General features: G+C 48.9%; 9 protein-coding genes across 9 annotated transcripts; 4 read left to right on the top strand and 5 right to left on the bottom strand.

The window, feature by feature from the left end:
• Positions 1–2,604: 2,604 nt before the first annotated feature.
• BDV37DRAFT_293963 (T6SS phospholipase effector Tle1-like catalytic domain-containing protein) lies at positions 2,605–4,603 on the top strand (the record flags this gene model as incomplete). The annotated part of the gene is made up of 2 exons (XM_032089539.1): positions 2,605–2,724; positions 2,810–4,603. The coding sequence occupies 2 exons, from the start codon at positions 2,605–2,607 to the stop codon at positions 4,601–4,603; spliced, it is 1,914 nt and encodes a 637-aa protein (XP_031941850.1).
• A 1,125-nt stretch (positions 4,604–5,728) lies between these two features.
• On the top strand, positions 5,729–7,251 carry BDV37DRAFT_114523 (uncharacterized protein). The gene has a single exon (XM_032078440.1). It carries the CDS (start codon positions 5,870–5,872, stop codon positions 6,875–6,877), a length of 1,008 nt encoding a protein of 335 aa, XP_031941849.1. The 5' UTR covers positions 5,729–5,869; the 3' UTR covers positions 6,878–7,251.
• A 351-nt stretch (positions 7,252–7,602) lies between these two features.
• BDV37DRAFT_114517 (flavin monoamine oxidase family protein) lies at positions 7,603–9,623 on the bottom strand. The gene is made up of 4 exons (XM_032078439.1): positions 9,351–9,623; positions 9,252–9,289; positions 8,799–9,187; positions 7,603–8,742 (listed from the first exon to the last, which is right to left on the bottom strand). Exons 1-4 carry the CDS (start codon positions 9,474–9,476, stop codon positions 7,730–7,732), a joined length of 1,566 nt encoding a protein of 521 aa, XP_031941848.1. The 5' UTR covers positions 9,477–9,623; the 3' UTR covers positions 7,603–7,729.
• Positions 9,507–10,074, bottom strand: BDV37DRAFT_247576 (uncharacterized protein). Its single transcript, XM_032081886.1, has 2 exons — positions 9,988–10,074; positions 9,507–9,673 (listed from the first exon to the last, which is right to left on the bottom strand). Exons 1-2 carry the CDS (start codon positions 10,039–10,041, stop codon positions 9,533–9,535), a joined length of 195 nt encoding a protein of 64 aa, XP_031941847.1. The 5' UTR covers positions 10,042–10,074; the 3' UTR covers positions 9,507–9,532.
• Positions 10,075–10,232: 158 nt separating this feature from the next.
• BDV37DRAFT_114502 (homeobox domain-containing protein) lies at positions 10,233–12,710 on the bottom strand. The gene is made up of 3 exons (XM_032078438.1): positions 12,256–12,710; positions 12,079–12,190; positions 10,233–12,008 (listed from the first exon to the last, which is right to left on the bottom strand). Exons 1-3 carry the CDS (start codon positions 12,435–12,437, stop codon positions 10,554–10,556), a joined length of 1,749 nt encoding a protein of 582 aa, XP_031941846.1. The 5' UTR covers positions 12,438–12,710; the 3' UTR covers positions 10,233–10,553.
• Positions 12,711–13,309: 599 nt separating this feature from the next.
• BDV37DRAFT_247572 (cation diffusion facilitator family transporter) lies at positions 13,310–15,417 on the bottom strand. Its single transcript, XM_032081885.1, has 5 exons — positions 14,941–15,417; positions 14,801–14,851; positions 13,913–14,751; positions 13,424–13,842; positions 13,310–13,354 (listed from the first exon to the last, which is right to left on the bottom strand). The coding sequence occupies exons 1-4, from the start codon at positions 15,216–15,218 to the stop codon at positions 13,442–13,444; spliced, it is 1,569 nt and encodes a 522-aa protein (XP_031941845.1). The 5' UTR covers positions 15,219–15,417; the 3' UTR covers positions 13,310–13,354; positions 13,424–13,441.
• A 274-nt stretch (positions 15,418–15,691) lies between these two features.
• Positions 15,692–17,060, bottom strand: BDV37DRAFT_293959 (uncharacterized protein; the record flags this gene model as incomplete). The annotated part of the gene is made up of 5 exons (XM_032089538.1): positions 15,692–16,138; positions 16,192–16,291; positions 16,345–16,517; positions 16,565–16,742; positions 16,794–17,060. 5 exons carry the CDS (start codon positions 17,058–17,060, stop codon positions 15,822–15,824), a joined length of 1,035 nt encoding a protein of 344 aa, XP_031941844.1. The 3' UTR covers positions 15,692–15,821.
• Positions 17,061–18,707: 1,647 nt separating this feature from the next.
• On the top strand, positions 18,708–20,869 carry BDV37DRAFT_293957 (sugar porter family MFS transporter; the record flags this gene model as incomplete). The annotated part of the gene is made up of 6 exons (XM_032089537.1): positions 18,708–18,885; positions 18,969–19,248; positions 19,323–19,643; positions 19,723–20,082; positions 20,178–20,338; positions 20,416–20,869. 6 exons carry the CDS (start codon positions 18,708–18,710, stop codon positions 20,631–20,633), a joined length of 1,518 nt encoding a protein of 505 aa, XP_031941843.1. The 3' UTR covers positions 20,634–20,869.
• A 674-nt stretch (positions 20,870–21,543) lies between these two features.
• On the top strand, positions 21,544–21,826 carry BDV37DRAFT_247569 (uncharacterized protein; the record flags this gene model as incomplete). The annotated part of the gene is made up of 1 exon (XM_032081884.1): positions 21,544–21,826. A coding segment is annotated over one exon (194 nt), but the record flags the coding sequence as incomplete, so codon positions are not given.
• Between the last annotated feature and the right edge of the window lie 31 nt (positions 21,827–21,857).

Here is a 21,857-nt window from a genome sequence, read left to right as displayed (position 1 = left end):
CCGACCAACACCATGAGTAATCTGAAAGTTAGATTACTGTGGAAGGTCCTCGAGAATGTAAGGGTGTATGTCTTAACGGAGTCGATTAGCGATACCAACAGCGAAGGGCCTCCAGCGAGACTAGATAAGAAAGATTATATCATTGTAAGAGTACTGGCGCAGCAAGGTAAGCACGATCAATGGAGTCTAGGCTTTGCGCGGCCATTACTCTGTCCTTCGACAGACTTTTCTCGCCCAAGCCATAATGCTGTCATGATGGAGTCCAATGGACAATGGCTAATGCCGAATTTGTAGCCACGCGCTCGAACACGGGATCATCATCATTTAACTTTCTGTTAGTCGTGACCTCTGTGGAGCCCCGTGGGTAACCCTCACCAAAAGGAGTGAAAAGGGGAAAAGAGGTACACATGGAAAAAGCATGTTTGAGATAGTTGAACTTTTTTTTTTTTTTTAAAAAAAAAAAAAAAAAAGAAAAAGAAAAAGAAAAAGAAAGAAAAGCAAAGTATTTTTTGTTTTCATAGTATATGTTTGCCGTTGGTGCTTTTGAACAAGGCCATTTATAGACTGACAGACCATGCTGCAGATAGTCAGCACTAGAGTACCTTGGGTGGTACAATACGGTACGATACCGCGATGCAAATCTGACGATCACCAAGCTGATCGACGAAATCTATGTGTTCGCCAATACAGCAACCCAATCGATCTGAGGACAGTCGGTGTCTTAGCGTCAGTCGATAGCCAATCTTCGTCCCTTGAGGGATTATTTAGGTAATTCCTTGCGGCCTGATGTTGCAAAAGCACTCAATACTTGATAGACAAGAGGAAGCAACGAAATAAATGAATCGCAGGGGACCGTATGCCAAAAGTACTTTCCAAAAAATCAGCAGTGCGAATAAATCTGTGCAAGGGTGTGAAATTGGTATGGTTGATTAAGGTTACTGCAGGGGTGATATATGTAGTGCTGGTCTCCTTGTACTACGGCCAAGGGTATACGTAGTCATTTCATGTCTCAAGGATATACATACGTGCTCCAAGGTCGATGAAATCAAGACTTTGAAGTTGCTTTTTCTGACTTTTCCGTAGGCCGAGTGAGTTGACAGACGCAAGCTGAATGCCGGCATAGGGGCTAAGAGACCAATTCCATTGGAGCCGACCGGGTGTTGCCGAATGGTTCGTGGCGGAACCTGACGGCTGGGGCCCTGAAATTCCCCACACACCAAGAAACAAGTTCCCACTTAAGCGACTCCGTACAAAGTTTCAGCTTTCCGTGGTATGCTCCATCGACTAGAGACTGTGATGGAGAACCCCAGTCCAATGATTGTACTGTCTCAGTATCGAAAATGACAAGGTTGTGTTTTATTTGCTTAGCATCTCTCACTTTTCTCTTTCTTCCTCCCTTCTTCCCCGAAAATTCCCCCTTTCCACCCCTCTCTTGTCCGCCCTACAGAGCGAACCCACCAAGATTGCTTTGCTCGCTCAACCCCTTGCTTCGGCTAACCAGTTACTCGGTATACACAGGAAGTCGAGGTGGCCTCCCCTGCTCCAATAGGAACGCTCGGGGGAGAATCATAAACCCTGGACAGACATGATTCGGTGAAACACCGTGGGAGTGTCTTAATGACTCAGATATGGCCTGCGTATTGCGAGGTTCGTATCTATGTAACATAATGTATACGGAGTTCGCAAAGTATGCGCTAAAGGCGAACCGCCATCCACGAATCCCCACCGAACGAGATGGCTGGAAAGGATCGTCCCTGGCGTACGGGTCACATACGAGAACTGTTCCGTAATCAATTCCAAATTTTCGATCAACGAACCGCATTGGCCATGGCTTTGGCAATCCACCACAGCTCCCATACCCCGAGATTGGCTGAGCCTGGGCTATCTCATTTGATGGTAGGTCGCCGACGTGCAAAGAGACGATCACTTCTCTAAGATTATCCACCCCCTCTCCTCTTTTTTTTTTTTTTTTTTTCTTTTTTTTTGCTTTGCCCTTCTCAGAGCATTGCATCTTGAGAGAACCCCGTCATTGCTGATCATTGGCTTCTGCTGCAGCTGACATCCCGTCAGACACACCATAGCCGACAAAAGATCCACTCGGGACAAACAATCTAACTTAGGAAAACGGGAGGAGAAGAAAAGGGACACTAAAAAAGTAAAAAGAAAGGGAAAAGAAGAGAAAGGCATGTGGTGCGCAATGGCCCAGAGAAAAAGAAAAATTTTTACACCATTACAAGCCTTGTAAGGGTTGGTGCAAGCTGAGGAATGTGTCGAATCGTGCATTTTGACCAACCACCTTCTTGCTCCACTCAGGAGGCTTAACATCGACGTCTCGTTTGGTCGAATCCAAGGCTGTGATGCAGACAGCGGGCTCTAAAACAGGGAGCGTCCTCTTTACGCTCCATCCTTCCGCGCCCAGGCTCGTTCACATCCTTAGGGCCTAAGGGACATACTTTCGGTATTAGTCGCATGTGCTTGCGAGTAACCGTCATCGGCGAATATATCTATATCCACATCTTCCCACCCAGAATATCCAAGCGTGTTGACTGCTCTGGCAAGACTTGCCTTGAGCTATACTGCCTATTCCTTTTTTGAGCAACCAACATGGATGCAGCAGTTTTAGGACCGGCCCGTGTGCCAAAGCAATTTGTTCTGTGTTTCGATGGCACTGGAAATAAATTTTGCGGGGATAAGTCAGACAGTAATGTTCTGAAGATATTTCGAGTAAGTTGGCCCAACACAGAGGATCGAGAAGGTTCCATGTAGACCGTAAGCCAATGTCCTGGTCTGACACTAATGCTCTAACCAGATGCTTGATCGCAGCAAGAGTCATCAATTTCACTATTACCAGCCAGGAATTGGAACTTATGTAACTTCCAAGTCCCTGTCCAGCTCTGGCCGCTTCCATCGGATTAGGTCCGCATATCTGAAAGCAAAGGACTCCGCCGTCGGGTCCTCCTTCGCTGACCATGTCATGGGCGGATACAAGTTCCTCATGCGTTATTATGCACCCGGAGATGAGATTTACTTCATAGGCTTCAGTCGAGGCTCCTATATTGCTCGCTTCCTTGCAGAAATGTTGGACTTTATTGGCTTGCTCGAGGCTGGCAACGAGGAGCTCATCCGATTTGCATGGAAGACCTTTGCCAAATGGCAGAAAAGACGTAACACCAAAGGAGATACCGCTGAAAGGGAGAAACTGTTCCAGTATATGAAGGCCTTCCGGGAGACATTCAGTCGACCAATTACGAGAATTAAGTTCATGGGACTGTTTGATACTGTCAATAGTGTGCCTGCGTTTGAATCCGCGTGGATGCAACGAAGCAAGTTCCCATATACTGCCCGCAGCTCGGCCAAGGTCATTCGACATGCGGTGGGGATCGATGAGCGACGTGCCAAGTTTCGGCAGGACCTGATTTCTGAGGTCAGGCCATGCTGTGAGGAAAAAAAGTCCTCCCACTGGAAACGTCATCTACCCCGACTGCACCATGCTCCAGAGAAATCTGATGATGTCCCCGAAATCGTCATCAATGGAGGGGATAATGGGGATGACCCCAATCAGCAGAGGCACGGGGAGACCGAATCTATGTACCGCAGTGTGCGAAGCTCGAACCAGAGTGTATACAGCGCAAATAATCGATACCGTGCACGGCCACAACCCTCCCAGAGAAAGCTCAGCCTGGCTGTTCCCGGGGCAACAGCACCCACAGATGATAGAGCATCCATAAACAGTGACTACTCGGACATTTCGCTCCAAGTGCCACACGAACATATTGGGGCGGAAAATTACGATGAGGATGAGGATAGTCCGCAAGACATTCAGGAAGTATGGTTTCCGGGAGGTCACGCAGATATTGGTGGAGGATGGCAACAAGAGCCGGACGAATGGCCACTCAGCCACGCACCATTGGTTTGGATGGTTCAAGAGGCCCGGCGCGCTGGGCTCCAATTTGATCCTGCGAAAATGGAGCACTTTCAATGTCTAGAAGAGTATGATGAGGATTACTCCCCCATTCGCGAGAACATGCACTGGGACCTGAATACCAGTGCGTACCAAGATGGCCATCCGTTGAGGCCAATTGCAAGTCAGCAACTGGCAACCCATGTCGCCGCCGTTTACGGGGATGGGATACAAGCAACGAACGATTCCGGATCCACATTTCTGACGCCGCTCAAAGAATCCTGTTTGGCCCCAATACATGACTGTCTGCAACTCGGCAATGGCCTACCACCTCTATCGGTTCTCACATGGCGAATGATGGAGTACCTCCCATTCCGTCGAATGGATTTGCAGAAAGATGGGTCATGGAAACCGATCCGGTGGCCGCTTCCGTGCGGAGAGGTTCGTGACATTCCAAATAATGCCCAAATCCATGTATCTGCAATTCGTCGAATGCATATGGATGAGAACTACCGCCCCGGGAACCTGATCGTTGGAGGTGGAGGTCGTGGTGTTAGGCGAGCCTCTCCAGACGATGGAATTGGAAAATGGGCACTTAAAGGCCATCAAGGCGATATTGTGCGAGAAGTTTATGTGGCAGTGCGAGACGAGGAACCTGAGGCCTCAACTCTTTGCAAGGACGAGGAACACGATCACCAGTGAGACAACGTACCTTGAAGATGGGAACATCTTTCTTCTCTTTCTTCTTTCTTTTCCTTTCTCTTTCCCTTTTCCTTTTCTTTTTCCTGCCTAATACCCTCAATAAACCTAGTAATCCCTTGTGTACGTCACAGGATAGTGATATATAGGAAGCTCCTCTTTGGATCATCTGTTTCGCTGCTGCTATTCTATCTCTCATTACCCTTTCATTCCTTCATTTTTTCTATACGTTCCGTCCAGCAAATGTGTCTATACCTTTGTCCGTTAGCTTAATAAGAAAGGGGGCCATATGCTAAAACAAGGATCATGATGCTCCAGTTCTTGTTAAACAACATTCCCGAGGGTATCTACGTACTACGTCCACTCCACAATATTTCTACCACTTACATATGGATTCCAAGGCACACATGCATTTCAATGAGTGGTTTATTGATGCAGACCAAACGGCGTAAAACAAATGGCATTGCCTAGATGCATGTGTCCAGATGGAAGCAGTACCCACCGCGTGATACACCGATTTTGAATTTGCTTATTGAGATATGCACTTGTTACGGCCCTTAAATCCGTCGGTTGAATGCCAATGACCTCTCTTGCTACACAGATGTTGACTCCGGTATTCGACAGCAGAGAGAAGAATAAAAGTGGGGTATACGAACAGCATGAGGGATTCAAATATGAAGGAATATATGAGAAAATTGCCAATATAGCAACCGAAGGGTTGGAGTAGCAGAAGTCAATCACAACGGTACGTGGTCATGAGCTTGGACATGATGCGGTCAGGTGCATGTTGGGGGTGCGCGGAGAAAAAAAGGAACACCTTGGGACTCGGGAGTATCTCAGACCAGGGTGTGACTTGTTAAATCTCATTTCCTTTCAGTTTGGTTTTTTAGGTTTTGTTTTTTGGCACGAAGTGAGAGAGAAGAAGAAGAGAATGACACTTGATATGAATATAAATTTCAGTCCGCGTACGACATGAAGGGATTCAAAATGTTTCCTCTGATATACAAATTGGAGGCGGTGGAGCGCGGAGAGAACTAAACCTCTTGTGGCTTGGCGTGCGCGAATTCATTGGTCGCGGCGGCCTTTCCTTTCCCATCACCCGCGCCCTCTTTCCTCCTGCTCTCTTTTTCAAGTCCGCGACTTCGAAGTCTTGACTTCACCACTTAACTTTACTCCCTTCCCTCCCCCCTATCCCCTGTTTCTTGCACCTCCCCCATACACCCCCCCCTCCAACCAGCATGAGGCCGATTTAACCCGACTAACGAATCGATGACGGATATGGAAACGTCTCGCTATTTATCCCCAGAGGGGATAATACTACCCCCTAGTCCCGTGGAATCGGTGGACTCTCCCAAGCCGACAGCGCCGGGGTCCTCTGACAACCGCAAGAACGACGTCATGATCACTCTGCCACGTCCCCCGGCCCCTTCTCCGAGTCGCTCGCCCTTCGCCCGTTCCCATTTTCGGTCTCGATCTCTGGCTGAGGTATCGGGCCTACCTCCTATGACGCGCGCTCACTCCACCCCGGGGCTGGACTCACGGGGCAGGTATATCTTCGTTCATGGTCGCGAGGCACCAACAAGTTCACCGGAGAATGCCGTGAAACGCTATCTACCATTTCAAGCCCCAGTGGGGGACAGCCTTGAGTCTAGAATGGTACCCTTGAACATTTCCGAGCCCATTTTAGAGTATGTTGAGCTGGACACCGCGATGCCATCCTCCTCTTCAATCCAGGGAGAGCCTCGTACGGCCTCACCTGTGTTGTCCAACACTTTTCCCCGAATGACCCGCCGACGACCGTCATCCCCGCTCCATTTCAACCCTATGAATTCCACTTTTCAGTCGGCCAGCAGCCCCTCTTCCGCACACTCATCTCCGATAATTCTCAACTCAAGATTCAACGAATCCTTTCCTAGTTATTCAACATCTTCTGCTTCATCAATGCCCTCAACGCCAACAAGCATTCGCTCGCGGAGCCCGAGCATTTCATCTTTAGAGACCATCCCGGACATTCCCGATGCCGAAGCTGCGGCTATTGAAGCTGATCGGATCGCTGCTTTGAAAGCTGCAGCTGATAGAGCAGATGAAGCGGATGCTGCGACAAGCGGAAATCGTCGACGAGGGGCGTCAGACGCGTCAGGCCCTTCAAGCTCCCTGATGAACATGCGAACCGTATCAGGGGGCTACGGTCTTAGGACTGATAAGCGGAAACGGTGGAGCGTTTGTGGGGCCGAACGTCGTCAAGATCTCGACTTAGAGACGATTTGGGAAGATTGATATGTTGACTACGACTACTTCCTCCGCAACCTCTAACAAATGATCAAGCAACATACGCTAAACAAAGCAATTTTGTGGGCTGTGCTTCGGCTTTTAACCGATGGTATATTGTCTCAACGTTAAGTTTTATCTCCACCAGCTGTTGCTCCGACGTACCTTATAGCTCGACTTCCTGATGTGAAGGATTGTGCTATTGATATAACCGGCGACGCTCTTGAGTCCCGCGCCCCAGTTCCTTTTCTCTCGAGGCAGCCTCTACTTCAACAGTCTTATCCCGGTTCCCGGGAATATTATCATGCGGCGCTGTATTATATTCTTTTGATTTGCTGGAACTTCTCCTGATTGTAACTGTTCTTTGCTCTTTGTTCTGGCGCTCATCGTCGGTGTCGCAATACCCTTTCCTGTCTTTAACTCTTGTCTATTGTTTTCGATTCATGTGCCTCACTAAATGGATATGTGGAGATGGAGAGCGCGCAGGTTCGTTGATGCTCTTTGTGGAATCGTTCCATATTGTGGGTTGCACCAGGGCGCAAGGCATTATGATTCTGTACGGGTGGCTTATCATCCGGGGGTGTTATCTTATTAGTCTGTTTTCTCATCTATCAAGCGAGGTTTAAGCGTCATTGTTGTGATTCCCCTGTTGCTTTTCATTTTGTTGGAACAATATTTTACACCATGGGTCAAATTGCAAGCGGTGTCCCTTGATTGTGTAAATAGAGCAGACTGTTCAATGGCAATCGTACATACATATGCTGGTTCATTTCGAAACCATCTACATCTTCGCTCGAAAAGCAGCAAAACCACTATATCCACCTACGAGTATCGACAGATCAGGTAAGAGTGATGTTCACCTTATATCTCAACATCTCCGTCCACGGAAGCCACAACCCTTTCCCCACTGGCAGAAGGTAAAGAATCATCCCTTTCCAAGCCTAGCCCCAACTTACCAAGACCATATAATTGGCAGATTTGTCCAGCAGCACGCTCACCACTCCAGTACGCCCCGGTCGTCGTCCCAAGCGCAACGAACGGCGCCGTATGCTCTCCAGCAAACCACACCCCACGATGCGGCCCGAGTCCCGCTCGCAGAACCTCGATATCTCGATCGCCCTCACTGAGCCCAACCTGAAAGTTGCAATACGACCCATTCCCAGCGTAGGGATCATTCTGCCACTGGGTTGCCATTACGGCGAGCGGTTTACAATCGGGCGATGACTCTGAATACCCATGCAGACGGGAGTAGAATGGGCGGAGGAAGTCATCGAGGAAGTCGTAGTATTCCTGAGACGAGGGGTTGAGGTTGGCCACTTTAGATACTATATATGTAGCACAGGGCCCGTAAGTGTAGAAGAGAAGAGTTGGATGAGCGCAGTCCGCGGGGAGAGCGGCTAGAGATAGGCATTCTTGGTTCCAGAGGATGCCCTCGGGTCCTTTTGTGTATGTGGGATCGAGGAATTGAGTGAAGATTGGACGCTCATAGGCGCTATAACTTGTGGCTCCACTGGTGGTCAGGTCATTGGGATTCTTGTGCCAGAAGGCCCGCGGGAATGTGATGTAAACCTTTTCTAAGCGGCCGTAGGAGATGTTGTCGATTGCTTGGACGAGACGGGCAGGGAGCTCTGGGATGAATGCGGATTTGTTGTGCTTTAGCCATCCCAGTGGACATGTTACTACCACTTCATCGAACGTATAGGTTTCGCCTGTGGCGGTTGTTAACGTTGTTTTGTGAGGTGCATTTGGGTCTGGTTGGACGTTGGAGTTGATGTGGGTGATTGGTTGGTTGAATCGGATATCGGCGTGCTGCAGGGCGGCCCTCGAGACGTGGGCGAGTATGTCTTTGTACGTGGATGCTACAAAGTAGTTGCCTGGTATTGAGAGTCAGTCGAAGGTACTGTATGTGATGACGGTGAGGAGAGCGTACTGCCATCTATACATTCTTCCAGGCAAAAGAACTTCAGACTTTGTCTTTCGATTGGGTCACCGACGTACGCTCCCCATTGTCTGCAGGTCTCAATACACCATTTTTTCTCTTTTGGAGTAAGGTTTGCTTTCTCGACTTGGTCTAGGAAGAAGTCGAACAGACTCCGTTCCGGTGGGATAGAATCTTTATGAGCGTTACTGTACTTGAATGCTTTGTCAATGGTCATCCACACAAATTCCGAGATTTTCGTAGCTGTGTTGTCGTCAATAGGGCTTCCATCCATAGAGATGAATGCTTGATTTCCCTCGAAATCTTCCATGGTCGTCTTCGTCGTTTCTGCAATGGTCGCTATTGGATTTGTACCAGTGCCATGGATCCAGTTTGGGCCGCTTCGGATCATCAGCATGAGTAGTCTCAAGCAATCTGATGAAATTATAAAAGCAATGCACTTACAGATCTATTAAACGATCCCCGACCTTGCTTTGGTGAACCTGCTCGGTATTAGTATATCGACCTATTACTACTCAAGTTTTGTCTTTAGTGCGCACATACCCTCCCTCCGACACGATTTCTAGCTTCAAAGATTGTCACTCGCGCGCCATTTTGTACAAGAATATCTGCACATCTCAGGCCAGAAAACCCTGCACCAATAATGGCTACATGTGGGCTTTTACTCATGTTGATATCCGAGAATACAGGGTTGGATTTCTGAGGCAGCAGCGACAGTGGGTATACTATATTGTCTGATTTGGTAGTACAGGTACGAGAGAGTTTCTGCACCGTCTCCTGGTTAGCGTTATGTGAGTAGTAGGTGTCATGAAACGCTTCGAAGTAGTCATGCCCCGATAGAATATCAAATAACCATGAAGATATTCCTGACTCATGCTCTTGCTTAGTCCATGCTTCACAGGAATTGTCTGCCCGCCACCAATTTATGGATTGATGATGACGGAGTCAGGAGAATCCAAGCTTGTGGCGGGAGAATGAAGGTAGAAACACGCTCCAAGGCAAAAAGCATACAAAAATGGATATACCCCGTAAGGAAAGTGGGGTGGCTGATCTACATCGTTGATATAGACAGCATTCCGACAATCCATGCCAGTGAAGAGACATGATGCAAGTGGCGCACACCCTCACAAATAGGTTTTATATGAAGTAAAAGATGTAAATAAAGAGACTGTTTACTTACCAAAGCTGAAAAACACCGACTCGTATACAAGTGCAGCTGAGATCGCCTGAACATCAAACCGACGTGGAGCAGAAAAGCGGACCTGCAGATAAGTACATTTATTTATTTAGATGGGACTGAGCTCGGGCCACGTGCCACTTGCCGTTGGCTCCTGTTGCCGCCGAGGTCATTATCACCTTTAGTTATTACTATTTTGTTTTTACTACCGGTAGTCCGCAGTGCTTGCATTATATGATATCCTTGATTTTTGTCGTTCATTTCAATCGCTCTATTAGCCTGGAATTACATTTGGATATCTGAATATTCGACAGGGTCTAGTCATCAATATTTGGTAGGTAGTGGTGCCACAGCCGTCAGGGACGATATCATATCCCTTGAAGAAATGAATGGCTGGGCAAAGAAAGGGGCAGTTCGATCATCACAGGTTGAGCATCACAGATCATACATGAAGTCACCGCTTGCTGGCGCTCGCAACTTGAACATAACTACAAAGGAAATGAGTATGAAACAAAGGAAATTTAACAAAGGAAATAGGCCATGGCACGAGGAAACGGGTATCTCTGTTCCTATCGCCATGCACCTTGGCTCAGGGACAACAGGCCCTGGATGCAATCGAGGTCTTCTTCCTGACTGGAACCACCCCCACCAGCCATGAATGTGGACACTTCTGTATCAATTGTTGGCAAAGCTTTCTCGTTTGCTTTGCGCTGTGACGCTTGCGAGAGCCGAGAGCGTCTGGCAGATAGGTCCTTGTTGACTTTTCCATCCTTCCCGTTAGCGTCTCTCAGAACGGGACGGGACGAATGATGTTGAGAAGCCGCTCGTCGGCGGACACGAGAAGTTTGGGTCCCGGGGATCCAGTTCTCCTTGTCTGAATCACCGCACTCTACTTCTCCATTGCCTTTGCCTGCCATGCTCTTCGATAGTTTTGCTGAGTAAGAGGTGTTCTTATCGTTGGTCATTTCGAGACCAGACTCGAGACGGCCCAACGACGACACCGCGCGCGATAATTTTCTCCTCTTTTCCCTTGTAGCTTGAGGGACGGGTGTGTTAAGATGGTCAGAGGAGTTGAATGTCGCAGTGTTCTTATACTTTGCCGATAGGCTTCGTGTCAACGAACGAGGACCGCCAGAGCGGAAGAATCCAGGGGATCCTGTATGTGTTCCACTTTGTGAGCTGGATGGGGTGGACAATGCACTCCGGGCATCAGTGTCGAAAACAGATTCCCAATTCCGAGGGTCGCGTGATCGTCCAAAGATTCTTTCCTTTTCGATAGATCCTCTAGGTGTTCCCAGAACCACTGCACTATTGCTTCTCCGAAGTCCCGAGAATCGAGGGGTCCGGGTTGGAAACATTGAAATGCGGTTTTTGGATGGTGATGGTTCCCCATCGGCACGGATCACGGCTTTTCCGTCTGAAGACATGGCAATTCGGAGCGCGTTGCGTCCTTTGGGCGGGGATGGAGTCAACTCGCCTTCCTTTCTCACCATAGCTTCTCCATCAAACGATAAGGATATACGCAGAGACGGTGGTGATCTTATGCTCTGCATTCCATATGGTGTTAAGGGTTGCTGTGCTTCTGATCTTCCTTGTCTAAGGTCCGTGAACGACCGCTTCCTTTTAGCAGAGTTCTGGTGTGGTGTATCGGTTGGTGCGCTCGCATGTTCTTGGTTCAATTCGAATTCAGACCGCGAGTTCTCTTGTACCCCTTCCTTGTTTTCTGGGGCTACTGATGTTGCTACGCTCGTCTGGGAACTCAAGACGGGCTGCTCGGGTTCCTCTTGGCTTCCACGAACCATATCCGATGTTAAAGAGTCGTTCTCCGAGACCCGTGTCACCACATTGTTCTCATTTCTAGGGTCGTCATACTGCTCCGTCCCACTAGAAGAGCCTGGTTCCGCAGGTACACTCTCATCGCTGAAACTCTGTTTCGACGCGTCGGACCGAGGGGCCAGCAGTTCATGAGGCTGGAGGGGTTTCGACTTCCGACGATCATTCTGGCGACGGTTCTGAAACCATATCTATGCCGTTAAAGAGCAACAGTCAGAACAAAGGAGTGCTAAATCATTCAACCTTATCCAAGAGACGTACTTGGACTTCCTTTTCACCCAATGACACGCGACTGACTATACTGGCCCGCGCCGTCTTATCTGGCTTTGGATTCCGTTGATACTCTGCCTCCAGAACTGCATGGTCTTCAGGGCTGTTGGTTCAGAATAAGAACGCGTTAGCTAGGTATATCAATGGGGGCCGTTCCGTTTCATATACCTTGTGCGGCGACGCTTCTGCCGTGCAAGTAACTTGTTATCGACACGCGGGGGAAGGTTCTGCGTTAGGGTTTTCTGCGAGTGTACGAGGAAGGCATAATTGAGAGCAGCTGTGGACTCGGACGCCTGGGCTGTTGGCGGAGACGATGAGCATGGCGCAACAGAAGACTCCGGGTCAGACATTGTGTAGTTGATAAGTCAGGATATAAGCATGAGGGCTAGAGAAGACAATTGCAAGACAGAAGCAGGAAAACAACCAGGAATATAAGAAATCCAGCACTAGTCCCGTTTGACGTTCTGGGGGGGCTAGTGATCTGGAGCGGAAAAGAGACCCCAAGGTGAGTGGGAAAAAAGCGCTTCATCTAATCGCGTCGCGATGTGGACGCGGACGCACCCGTGCAGGCGTTACAGTTTAGCTCCGCCCGGAGCACGAGGGTCCAACTTTCTGGAATTTCGAGCTTATTTTATAATTTTTTTTATTTAAACACTACTATTCTCTATTCTCTACTTAAATTATACATGAATATAAAACGTCCTTTCGAGGAAATAAAATCTACATCGCCTTTTCCAAACACACTTTGTAGACAAATCACCTTCATATCACCAGCAATACCAAACCGCGGGGTTGATACACCATCGCGGTTCAGGTGTACAGTAACAACTACAGGTACACCGGTATACGATGGTTTATCATACACCTCCGGAATTCACCACACCACCACCTCAACCCTGGTTAGGATGAATGACTCTCTCTCACTAACCCAAGCGGGTATTCGGATATTCCCCAGATGCGAGGGCCTCTAAGCAAGGAGTAGCCGCCAGAGCCAATCCCGAAACAGATATTTAAAGCTCTCAATTGCCCTTCCATGGTTGACGTCGGACTGATAGTGTCATGTGCGGCTGGTTTGGGAAGCCCAATGTCACTGTGCTACGTTACAGCAACACCGCTTCTGGTCTTTTTTTTTTTTTTTTTTTTCTGGGGTTCTTTCGCAAGTTACTTACATACCGTCAGGAAATTTGAGATCGGATTACTACCCGCGTTGGACGCGCTGGACGCGAAGTCACGTGGGGCTTAATGGTGGGGATGACTCAGCTTCGATGTATGTTAACTATGTAAATATTGAATACACAGCAAGTCTTCTTCTATGAATTACTACTAAGTATTATAGTCTGTTTTCTATGGTGAACTAATGAGCCTGCTGGTTCAGGTGGGTGGGGATGTTCCACGGATCATAATCCATGTGCACGAAGGCGCGGTCGACCGTCGGCACACTCTCGATCATGTACTGCAGACTCTCGCCGATGTCGTGGGCGTCGCGCAGCCGGGTCTTCCCTTCCAGGATGATGTCTACTTCGACGTTCAAGAGGTCGCCGGCATAATATGCCCTCAGGTTCTGGATCTTGAGGATGGCTTTCGAGAACCGCATGGTCATGTAAAGTAGGACGCTCTGGTCGATGGGAGATGCAGCCGCTCCTGTGAGATGGCGAATGTGCTCGCCTGCCGTGCCGCCCCAGTTCCAGATGATGTACACTGAAAGGAGGAGACCGCCTAGCGGATCGACCCACCATAGTTTGGTGAAGGAGCCGACTGGAGGAGCAAGGTTTAGTTCGTTTTTCTACTATCCTTGGGGGGAGATTGGTAAAGGGGTTGCACGTACTCAGAGGGAAGAGAATACTGAACAAGTTGAACACGACGTCCGTTTCAGCGTCTTGTGCCAGGGCCTGGACACTCGAGTTTTTGATTAGCCGACACCAGAACCAGCATGCAAGTTTCACTACTACGGTGCTAGCCATCACCGCAATCGAAGGGATCGTTAAGTTGACTAGGGTTGTATCGTTGGACATCAGCCGAGTGAAGGACGTGATAGCCACCTGGACAAAGGAGGTCATCATCACGACGGCGAAGACCAACACGCTCAGGGGCTCCAATCGGCGCCTGCTGATAGGGTATTGATAGCGGTCATCCTTCTGAATGAGGGTCGTCGTCACCCAGACAATGGCAGTGCTCAGGAAGTCCAATGCGCCGTCCACCAAACTGGCCAGAACTGACAGGGAGTTTGTCATGGACATGACGACTATTTTCGCAGCTAGCAAGACCACATTGGCGATGAAGTTCACGTAGATGGCAATGGTGACAATACGGGCTCCGCTATCCACGAAGTCGTCTTTCGGCCCGCCATCTGATAGGGACGGGGCACTTTCATTTCCGTCCTGAGGTAAAAGTGGCGTGCTCTCATCTGGGATCCGATAGAGGTTGCGCGGCGTCCGTTTGATTCGGTCTTGCTTTTGTTGTGGCTCTCCGTTGCCTTCGGCAGCAGCAAACAGGCTGTTGTCAGGTACGTGGCCGTTTCCAGAATTCTCGGAGTTGATCTCCGGTATGACATCGTGACCTTGGTGATAATCGCCGATGAGGCGATGCGGCAATGATGAGTCAAGTAGCCGGTCAATGTATACGTATTGTGCGATGAGATCATTGTTCCGCTCATAGTATTCACGTCTGCGGATGTTAGGTTAGTGGTCTCAATTGAGAGAAAGGAGTTACCCACAGCTTTTTCCCCATTCCTTTCAACGAGTCGGGGTTTCTATAGTACAATTGCCTAGAGACCGTATTTCCATTAGCTATCCTGTCCCTCCAAGCACCGCCTACAAAAGCAGACATGTTCATGGACCATGGCCAATGACATACCAATTATAGACGGACTTGACATCCCCAATTAACTTCTTTGCCCGTTCCCATGGTGGCAGCTCATCATGCCGAAAGCTATCCTCCCAGGGTTCAGGGCTCTGGGTGAAAGAACGTCTGCGAATGAGACTGGCTAAACGTTGACCGCGGGTAGACAGGATCTCGCCCTCGGGCTCCAGACTGGGTCTTCTCGGGCGTATGGACTGATGAGAGCTTGAAAGTGCAGGGGATGATGGGGGAGAACCCTGTGGCATAGTGTCGGAACGACTCAGCCATGCCATTGTGTGGTATGATTAGGTGTGGATGAAGTTGGATGATGAGCAGGAACAAACCAAAAAAAATGAGAATCGGGTGGATATACTGATTTGTACTACATCATAGCGTACCTAACAGCTCGGACTAGGTTTGGTCGGCCCGGGATCGGAACATTCCATGGTAGCTCTCAACACTGCTCAAAAGGATCACGCTAGCGTAATATAGTATCTGAAATTTAAGTCAGTTTAATTTTTTTTCTTTTTTCTTGGAACAGAGAATTTTTGCTCGGCAAATAGCGACGGAGGTGGCGGAGCACTTGGCAGAGCACTTGGCTGATCATCAATCATCAGATAATCAGATAAGCCCGGGGAGAAAAAAAAAAAAAAAAAAAAAAAAAAAAAAAAAAAAAAAAAAAAAAAAAAAAAAAAAAAAAAACCTAAAATAAATGAATAGAACAAAACAAAACAAAAGCTAGAGAGTTACTCGATCTATTAAGTCTTTTCGTTCTATGATTTTAGAATCTAGTACTTACTACATGGCTTCTCCTGTTGACGATATATACTCCACACCAAACATTAAGCAGGAATGCAACGCTGTGCACATTGCCCATATGAGCAAGCACAATACCACTACCCCTTAAACCCTTCAAGGTCCCCAGTTCCGCCAAGGATACTTTCTCTCAAGCTTGTCCATCCATCACGGCCCCAGAACTCCTTAATCAGACTCTCTGCCCTGACAGAAGGACCAACCTGAATGAAATCCCGCCCCTCATTCTCCGGGGCTTGAGGAATACTACTATTCAAGGGAAAGGCCTTGCGCAGAATATCCACGATATCCGTCCAGGTATACGGAGTTGCGAAAGCGAAAAGACGTTCTGATTTCACCCTTCCATCAAGAAGAGCGGCAACGTGTAGACGGGCTGTGTCTTCGACGTCGACGAACCATTCTAGGATCCTGTGCTCAGCCAATGCTTCAAATGGAAGATAAAACCCAACTCACGTGGTGGAACACCGTCGATACCAGCCCGGTTCCCAGCTAAGAGGTTACGGACGAGAGCCATGGTGGAGCCGCCTATCTCGGGATGCAGTATTTTGCCAAACTATAGAAGCCGTAAGTCAATCAAAAGTGTAATAGGGCTTGGGCTAAACTTACGACCATTGCCGGAAGGACGGTGTTAAAATCAAAGCCAGGGTTGTTCTGCTTAACCCACTTCCAGGCCTCTCGTTCTGATTCTGTCTTGGACGCAGCGTACACGAGGATTGGTTTCTGGGCTTCAGGAACACTGGGGTCCCGTGCGCTTTTTACGGCACCGTCATTCCATGTACCTAGAGACATGAGACTCTATTGTCGTGTTAGATTATCCACAACTTACTGGAGTCGATATTAACACCAGGCTGACCAGGCTGTAGGAATGAAGCGGCAAAAGCTGAAGAAGTCAGAACGACTTGAGTCACGCTATCGTGCCTCTCTGCCACTTCAAGAACACTCAAGGTTGAGGCGACGGATTTGGTTATAATTTCTGGGTCAGGACTCATGGAGACATCGGATGCCTGGTGTTCATTCAGCACTGATAGACTTCAGCCTCGAGGGAGTGATGATACCACATGCACGACACCTGCAACTCCATCCAATAATCTATCCAGCACATCCACGTTCCTCAGATCGGGTAGCAGAGCTGACTCAAATTGACCGGCGCCGTGCCTGGTGGTAAAGTAGTCATCTAGCCAAGGTTTCCTGGATCGAACTGTTCCGCGTACTCTGTACCCACGTTGGAGAAATTGATCAACGATATGGGAGGCTATGAAGCCATTTGCACCAGTCACGAGAATGAGGGACCCGGCGGGGAGGGCAGCGTTGGCCTGGGGCATAGTAGGGGTTCGGATATACTGTCACACTAGGATATGTGGCTGTATGCTATGGTGTGCAAAGGAATTGGAAATTCATCGATCGATTTAATTACTAGTAGACCTGGTACCTGTATTAGGGCTGGTTTCCTATTTGGGATATGAAGAGCATGACTAATTCGGGGTTGGGAAATGGCCGAGCTTATTAATGGTTACAAACCATGTGCAGATCTATGCCCTACTTTACTGCTTCCACACAATTCTTCTCCTTATTAGATGATGCGTTCACAGGAAAGAGAGAAACCAGAATGGTATTTAGTTGAGACAGAGATCCAACCAGGCGTAGTTCCATGAAAGGGTTTGGGCTTAGGGTGGTACCTGAAGTCAGTATATGTTTTCTAGTTTTACTTCCTCAGGTAGATGGGTACTGCAGTCCTTTGGAGCTGAGAATACTAAGCCTTATACTGCCCCTTACCACTGGGCAACACATACGAATCAAGCGACGTGTGGGATGTATGTGAGACCTGACGGATCCCCTGGGACAACGAGAACTCGATCTCTTGCCCTATGAACAGGTTTAGAGGCCGCCATCGAAGAAGGCCAAGTACATATATGGACAAGTCCCATGGTGCACGTGATGACCTGCTATACAAGACCCTTTATGACATGACTACTGAGGCTCAAGCTGTACCTCAGTTCTTGCTTTAAATGGCCGGCCGATTCCCACGGGGAACTTAGGCCCAACCCCTTCTACTCATACGAAACCAAATGAAGTCTCTTCCTGAGAACTGGGCTGAAATTGTTCCTATGAAGATGTGTCATGTGATGTGGAATAGCCCTCAGAGACTCACAATTGGCTACTCAATCGTTATCTCGTTCCATGGACGAATGAACCTGGACAACATTGGCCCTAGTTACTTCGCCATGATCATTTGCTGCTGTAAGACTTCCATGTCGCTCATATCCCTACCACGTGTCTAGACAGAACCGCTAGATGCCGAAAAAACATTGGTAGTCCAAGGCGTCCAAGAGTTCTGGGTCATGCATGTCTTTGCCGGCCAGACCGGGCCGACTTGGCAGTCAAGGCCGCAGAGTTGATTCGTTTTCATCACGGTACAAAGAGGCTGCACCCTGCGGGACGCTTGGACGCTACCCTGGTCGGTCGATCAACGATACGTGGAATAATCCCTTTTAACCGGCCCTGGCTAAATCCAAGTAATATATGCAGCCTTGGCCTCATTTAGACTTCGTATGTTGGAATCTGACAACAGAGGAAAAGGAATAGTCGCGATGGGCATCGGCCCAATCGCGAGACCCATGGGAGAGATGGCGTGGTTTTTAGTGTCCGGCGGGTCGTCCCCGGATTTTCTCCACGCCGTCTATTCGCTATGTTTACCCGCCAGTCACTGCATCAGGTTGTGTCTCCATGTCCAGACTCTCCCTTAGACTTGATCCTTAAAACAGACAAGCCTCGCTTACGAGACGGGCTAAATACTTGTTTTGATATATTAAGACAATGCCGTCTCTCTCTCTCTCTGCCCCGCCGGCCTCATCTTTACTCCTCCGATATCTGGCTTGTCCTTTCCCTGCCTCGCCCCTCATTCCCTGGCCTGAACTGATCGGCTCATCGCCTGCCAAAGGTGATATTGCTACTGCTCCAGCGTCATCAACATGGGTCGCGGCTTTACTATCGGCCTGGCTGCCTTTGCGGCCACAGGGTCGTTCCTCTTCGGATATGACAGCGGTGTTATGACCGATGTGATCGAATCGAAGAACTTCCTTGCCTTTTTCAACACCGTCCAGACTTCCCCCATCATCGGGGCAATTAATAGCACATTTTCTGGTGGAGGTGTGAATATCTACCTTGGATTCCCTACAAGCAACATGCCTTCGGAGAGAGTAAGAAGGAAACGCTGACTAGTCAACCCGTAGCTGCCTTCGGCGCCCTCCAGGGAGGACTGACGATGGATCGCTTCGGCCGTAAATTCACCATTCAAATGGGTGCCTTCATCTGTCTGGTTGGCGCTATCCTTCAGACCGCTGCCCAGAACTTGGCCATGATGCTTGTTGGCCGTATTCTGGCGGGGTGGGCTGTCGGTCTCTTGTCGATGTCGGTTCCAGTTTATCAGGCCGAATGCGCTCATCCTCGAAGCCGAGGCTTTATCATCGGCTTGTCACAGCAAATGATCGGGATTGGTTTTATCGTCAGCACGTATGTTTCCCTTGCGCATTTCACTCGTAGTGTCCTTGTTCCTGGGTGGAGGTCTAACTTGCATGCTTCGATAGATGGGTCGGGTTTGGATCGCTTCATGCTCCAGAAACCAGCGAGTTCCAATGGCGGTTTCCGCTGGCATTCCAGGCGGTTCCTTGCGTACTTCTGGCGGTAGGAATGTTCTTCATGCCGGAATCCCCTCGATACTTGGTCGAAAAGGAACGCTACGAAGAGGGAATGAAGATTCTGCGGAAATTACACTATGACGGCACAAACGACGAATGGATTCAGACAGAATTCAATGAAATCCGAACGACCATCGAAGCCGAGAAGGCTGTAACGGTGTCGGGCTGGCTTGTCATGTTCCAGGTTCCCCAATGGCGGACTCGGTTGCTGTATGTGAAACAGACTCATACCTGAACCCTCCCCCTGCAAGATGGCCGTTACTGATAATAGTTGTTCGCACTACGATAGTCATGGGATCGCCGTCCAGGCCTTCGCGCAAATGACCGCTGTCAACGTGATCGGCTACTACCAAACCATCCTATACAATTCCCTCGGCATCACCGGAAGCCGCAACATCCTCGTCGCTGGTATCTACAACTGCGTTGGTCCAGTTTGTAACCTCATTTTCATTGTTTTCCTGCTCGACAAAGTGGGGCGGCGAAAGCCCATGCTGTTCGGCTCGATCGCTGTCACCATCGTCCTGATCTGCGAAGCCGCCCTGACGTCGGTCAACGAAGACGGGTCCCGGACGGGTTACAGCATCGCCGGCGTGTTTTTCATTTTCTGCATCACTGTGATTTTCTCCTTCTCTTATGGATCATGCGCCTGGTACGTTTCATCTCTTATCTTTCAAACGATATGGTCACCCCCACTGCTTTGGGAAAGATTTGGGGACAGCCGGACTAAACAACAATTCTCTGCAGGGTCTACATGGCCGAAGTCATGCCGATGCAGATCCGCGGTCGAGGAAACGCTGTCGCAACCAGTCTTGGCAACTGGGTGGTGAGCACGATCTGGAACCAAGTTTCGCCGATTGCTTTCGGCAAGATTCACTGGAGGTTCTACCTGGTCTTCATTTTGTTCAGTAAGTGTTCGCTTTTCTGATAAAGTATCGCGGACAGAGAAGCGGGAACAGTTACTCACATTCTTTATCACCACTAGATGTCTGTATCACTATCCCGACAGTGTTTTTCTTCTTCAAGGAGACCAAGCAGAAATCCCTGGAAGAGATCGATCTCCTGTTCGGTGGACGGGCGTTGGGGACATTGCCGGAGAATGTGGAAATGAAAGCCGCCGAAGCCGACGAAGCCGACCCCAATAAAGCGGAGGAAACTGGAGTCTCGTATGCGAATGTGGAGCATACGGATAATAAAGTATGATGTACTTTACTTTTCCACAGCATGATGTCGGGTTTTGAGTGTGCAGATCCAATGAAGGTAGACCATGCGTGATGTCGTCGTGGCACATCTTTTCATCTCCACCTATTTTGATAGTGTAGTAGAATCCACATCGTTCAACACCCTCAGCTTTACCACCTGACCTTGGAATGCAAGCTCCAAGCCGAGGACGAGGAGAGAGTAGAGTAAATACCGCAGCAAGGTGGGCCGTATTCCTCTTTCAGCACACTGCGGCCTTAGCGGAACTTTACTTCAATTGGCAATCCCGCGTTTTTGATGCCTTGCGCCAGCCCTGATTGGTCCCCGAGCTCGATTAAATTACCCCAAGATGCATGGGAGCTCAAGTGACAAACAAGGGGGGGCGATCATCGAAGGAATGGGAGATGAAAGGAATCCCCAGGATCGCTCTTCTCTTCTTCAAAGAAAAGGCTGTCAAACCTGCGACCGTTGAAGATGGACGACCTGAAGGGGTGAGTTAGGGCACAGTCTCCAACTGACATCCACCTAATGTATGGATACATCAGGTAAATACCCATACAGAGTATCCAGTACCTAGAAGTAAGGGTCAGTAATGATGGCATGACTTGATGAATGAATGGCCTGACCACCGCCCGCCTTTTCCCACGCACCCACTCGTCAGTGCTCACAAGATTCACGGAGATCCCCTTGTCGATAAGCGCCAAGGGAATTAACAACCAAATCAAAAAAACACTAACCAGGAAAGTCTGGGGCAAAACGGCCAGTGCACGACACTCCCTTGGAATGCAAGGCGAGCTAGGTACTACTAGTTGTTAGTTGCCTTTTCTACACAGCCCTCTTGCGCGCCATTCAATCGGTCTCCTCCGTACCCTCCGTACATAAAGTATGAAACATATTCTAAAATAACCTTCTTTTATGATCTCGGGTCGCCCTGAGTTATTGGTTTTCTTCCTGTTCCTTTTGGGATTCTCACTTTTCTGCTTTATCTCTTGGTTTGTTGTGATTGTTGTTGTTGTTGTTGTTGTTATTATCGATTATCTCCACACGAACAAACAGCTCACGCACTTCGTCTCCTGTCGAGATCTGCTGACTGGAATGATGGTCTGATAGCTTTTTTTTTTTTTTGTCTTTCGGCGTCAAAACTTCTCCACAGTACAACGGCGTGAAACCCCACCGCAGCGATCGACTCTTGAATTTATCAACGACGCACTGCCCACCTATCTTTCC

The sequence above is a fragment of the Aspergillus pseudonomiae genome, assembly GCF_009193645.1.
Source record: "Aspergillus pseudonomiae strain CBS 119388 unplaced genomic scaffold BDV37scaffold_30, whole genome shotgun sequence".
NCBI lineage: Eukaryota > Fungi > Ascomycota > Eurotiomycetes > Eurotiales > Aspergillaceae > Aspergillus > Aspergillus pseudonomiae.
This window is presented reverse-complemented; position numbering and strand designations above follow the sequence as displayed.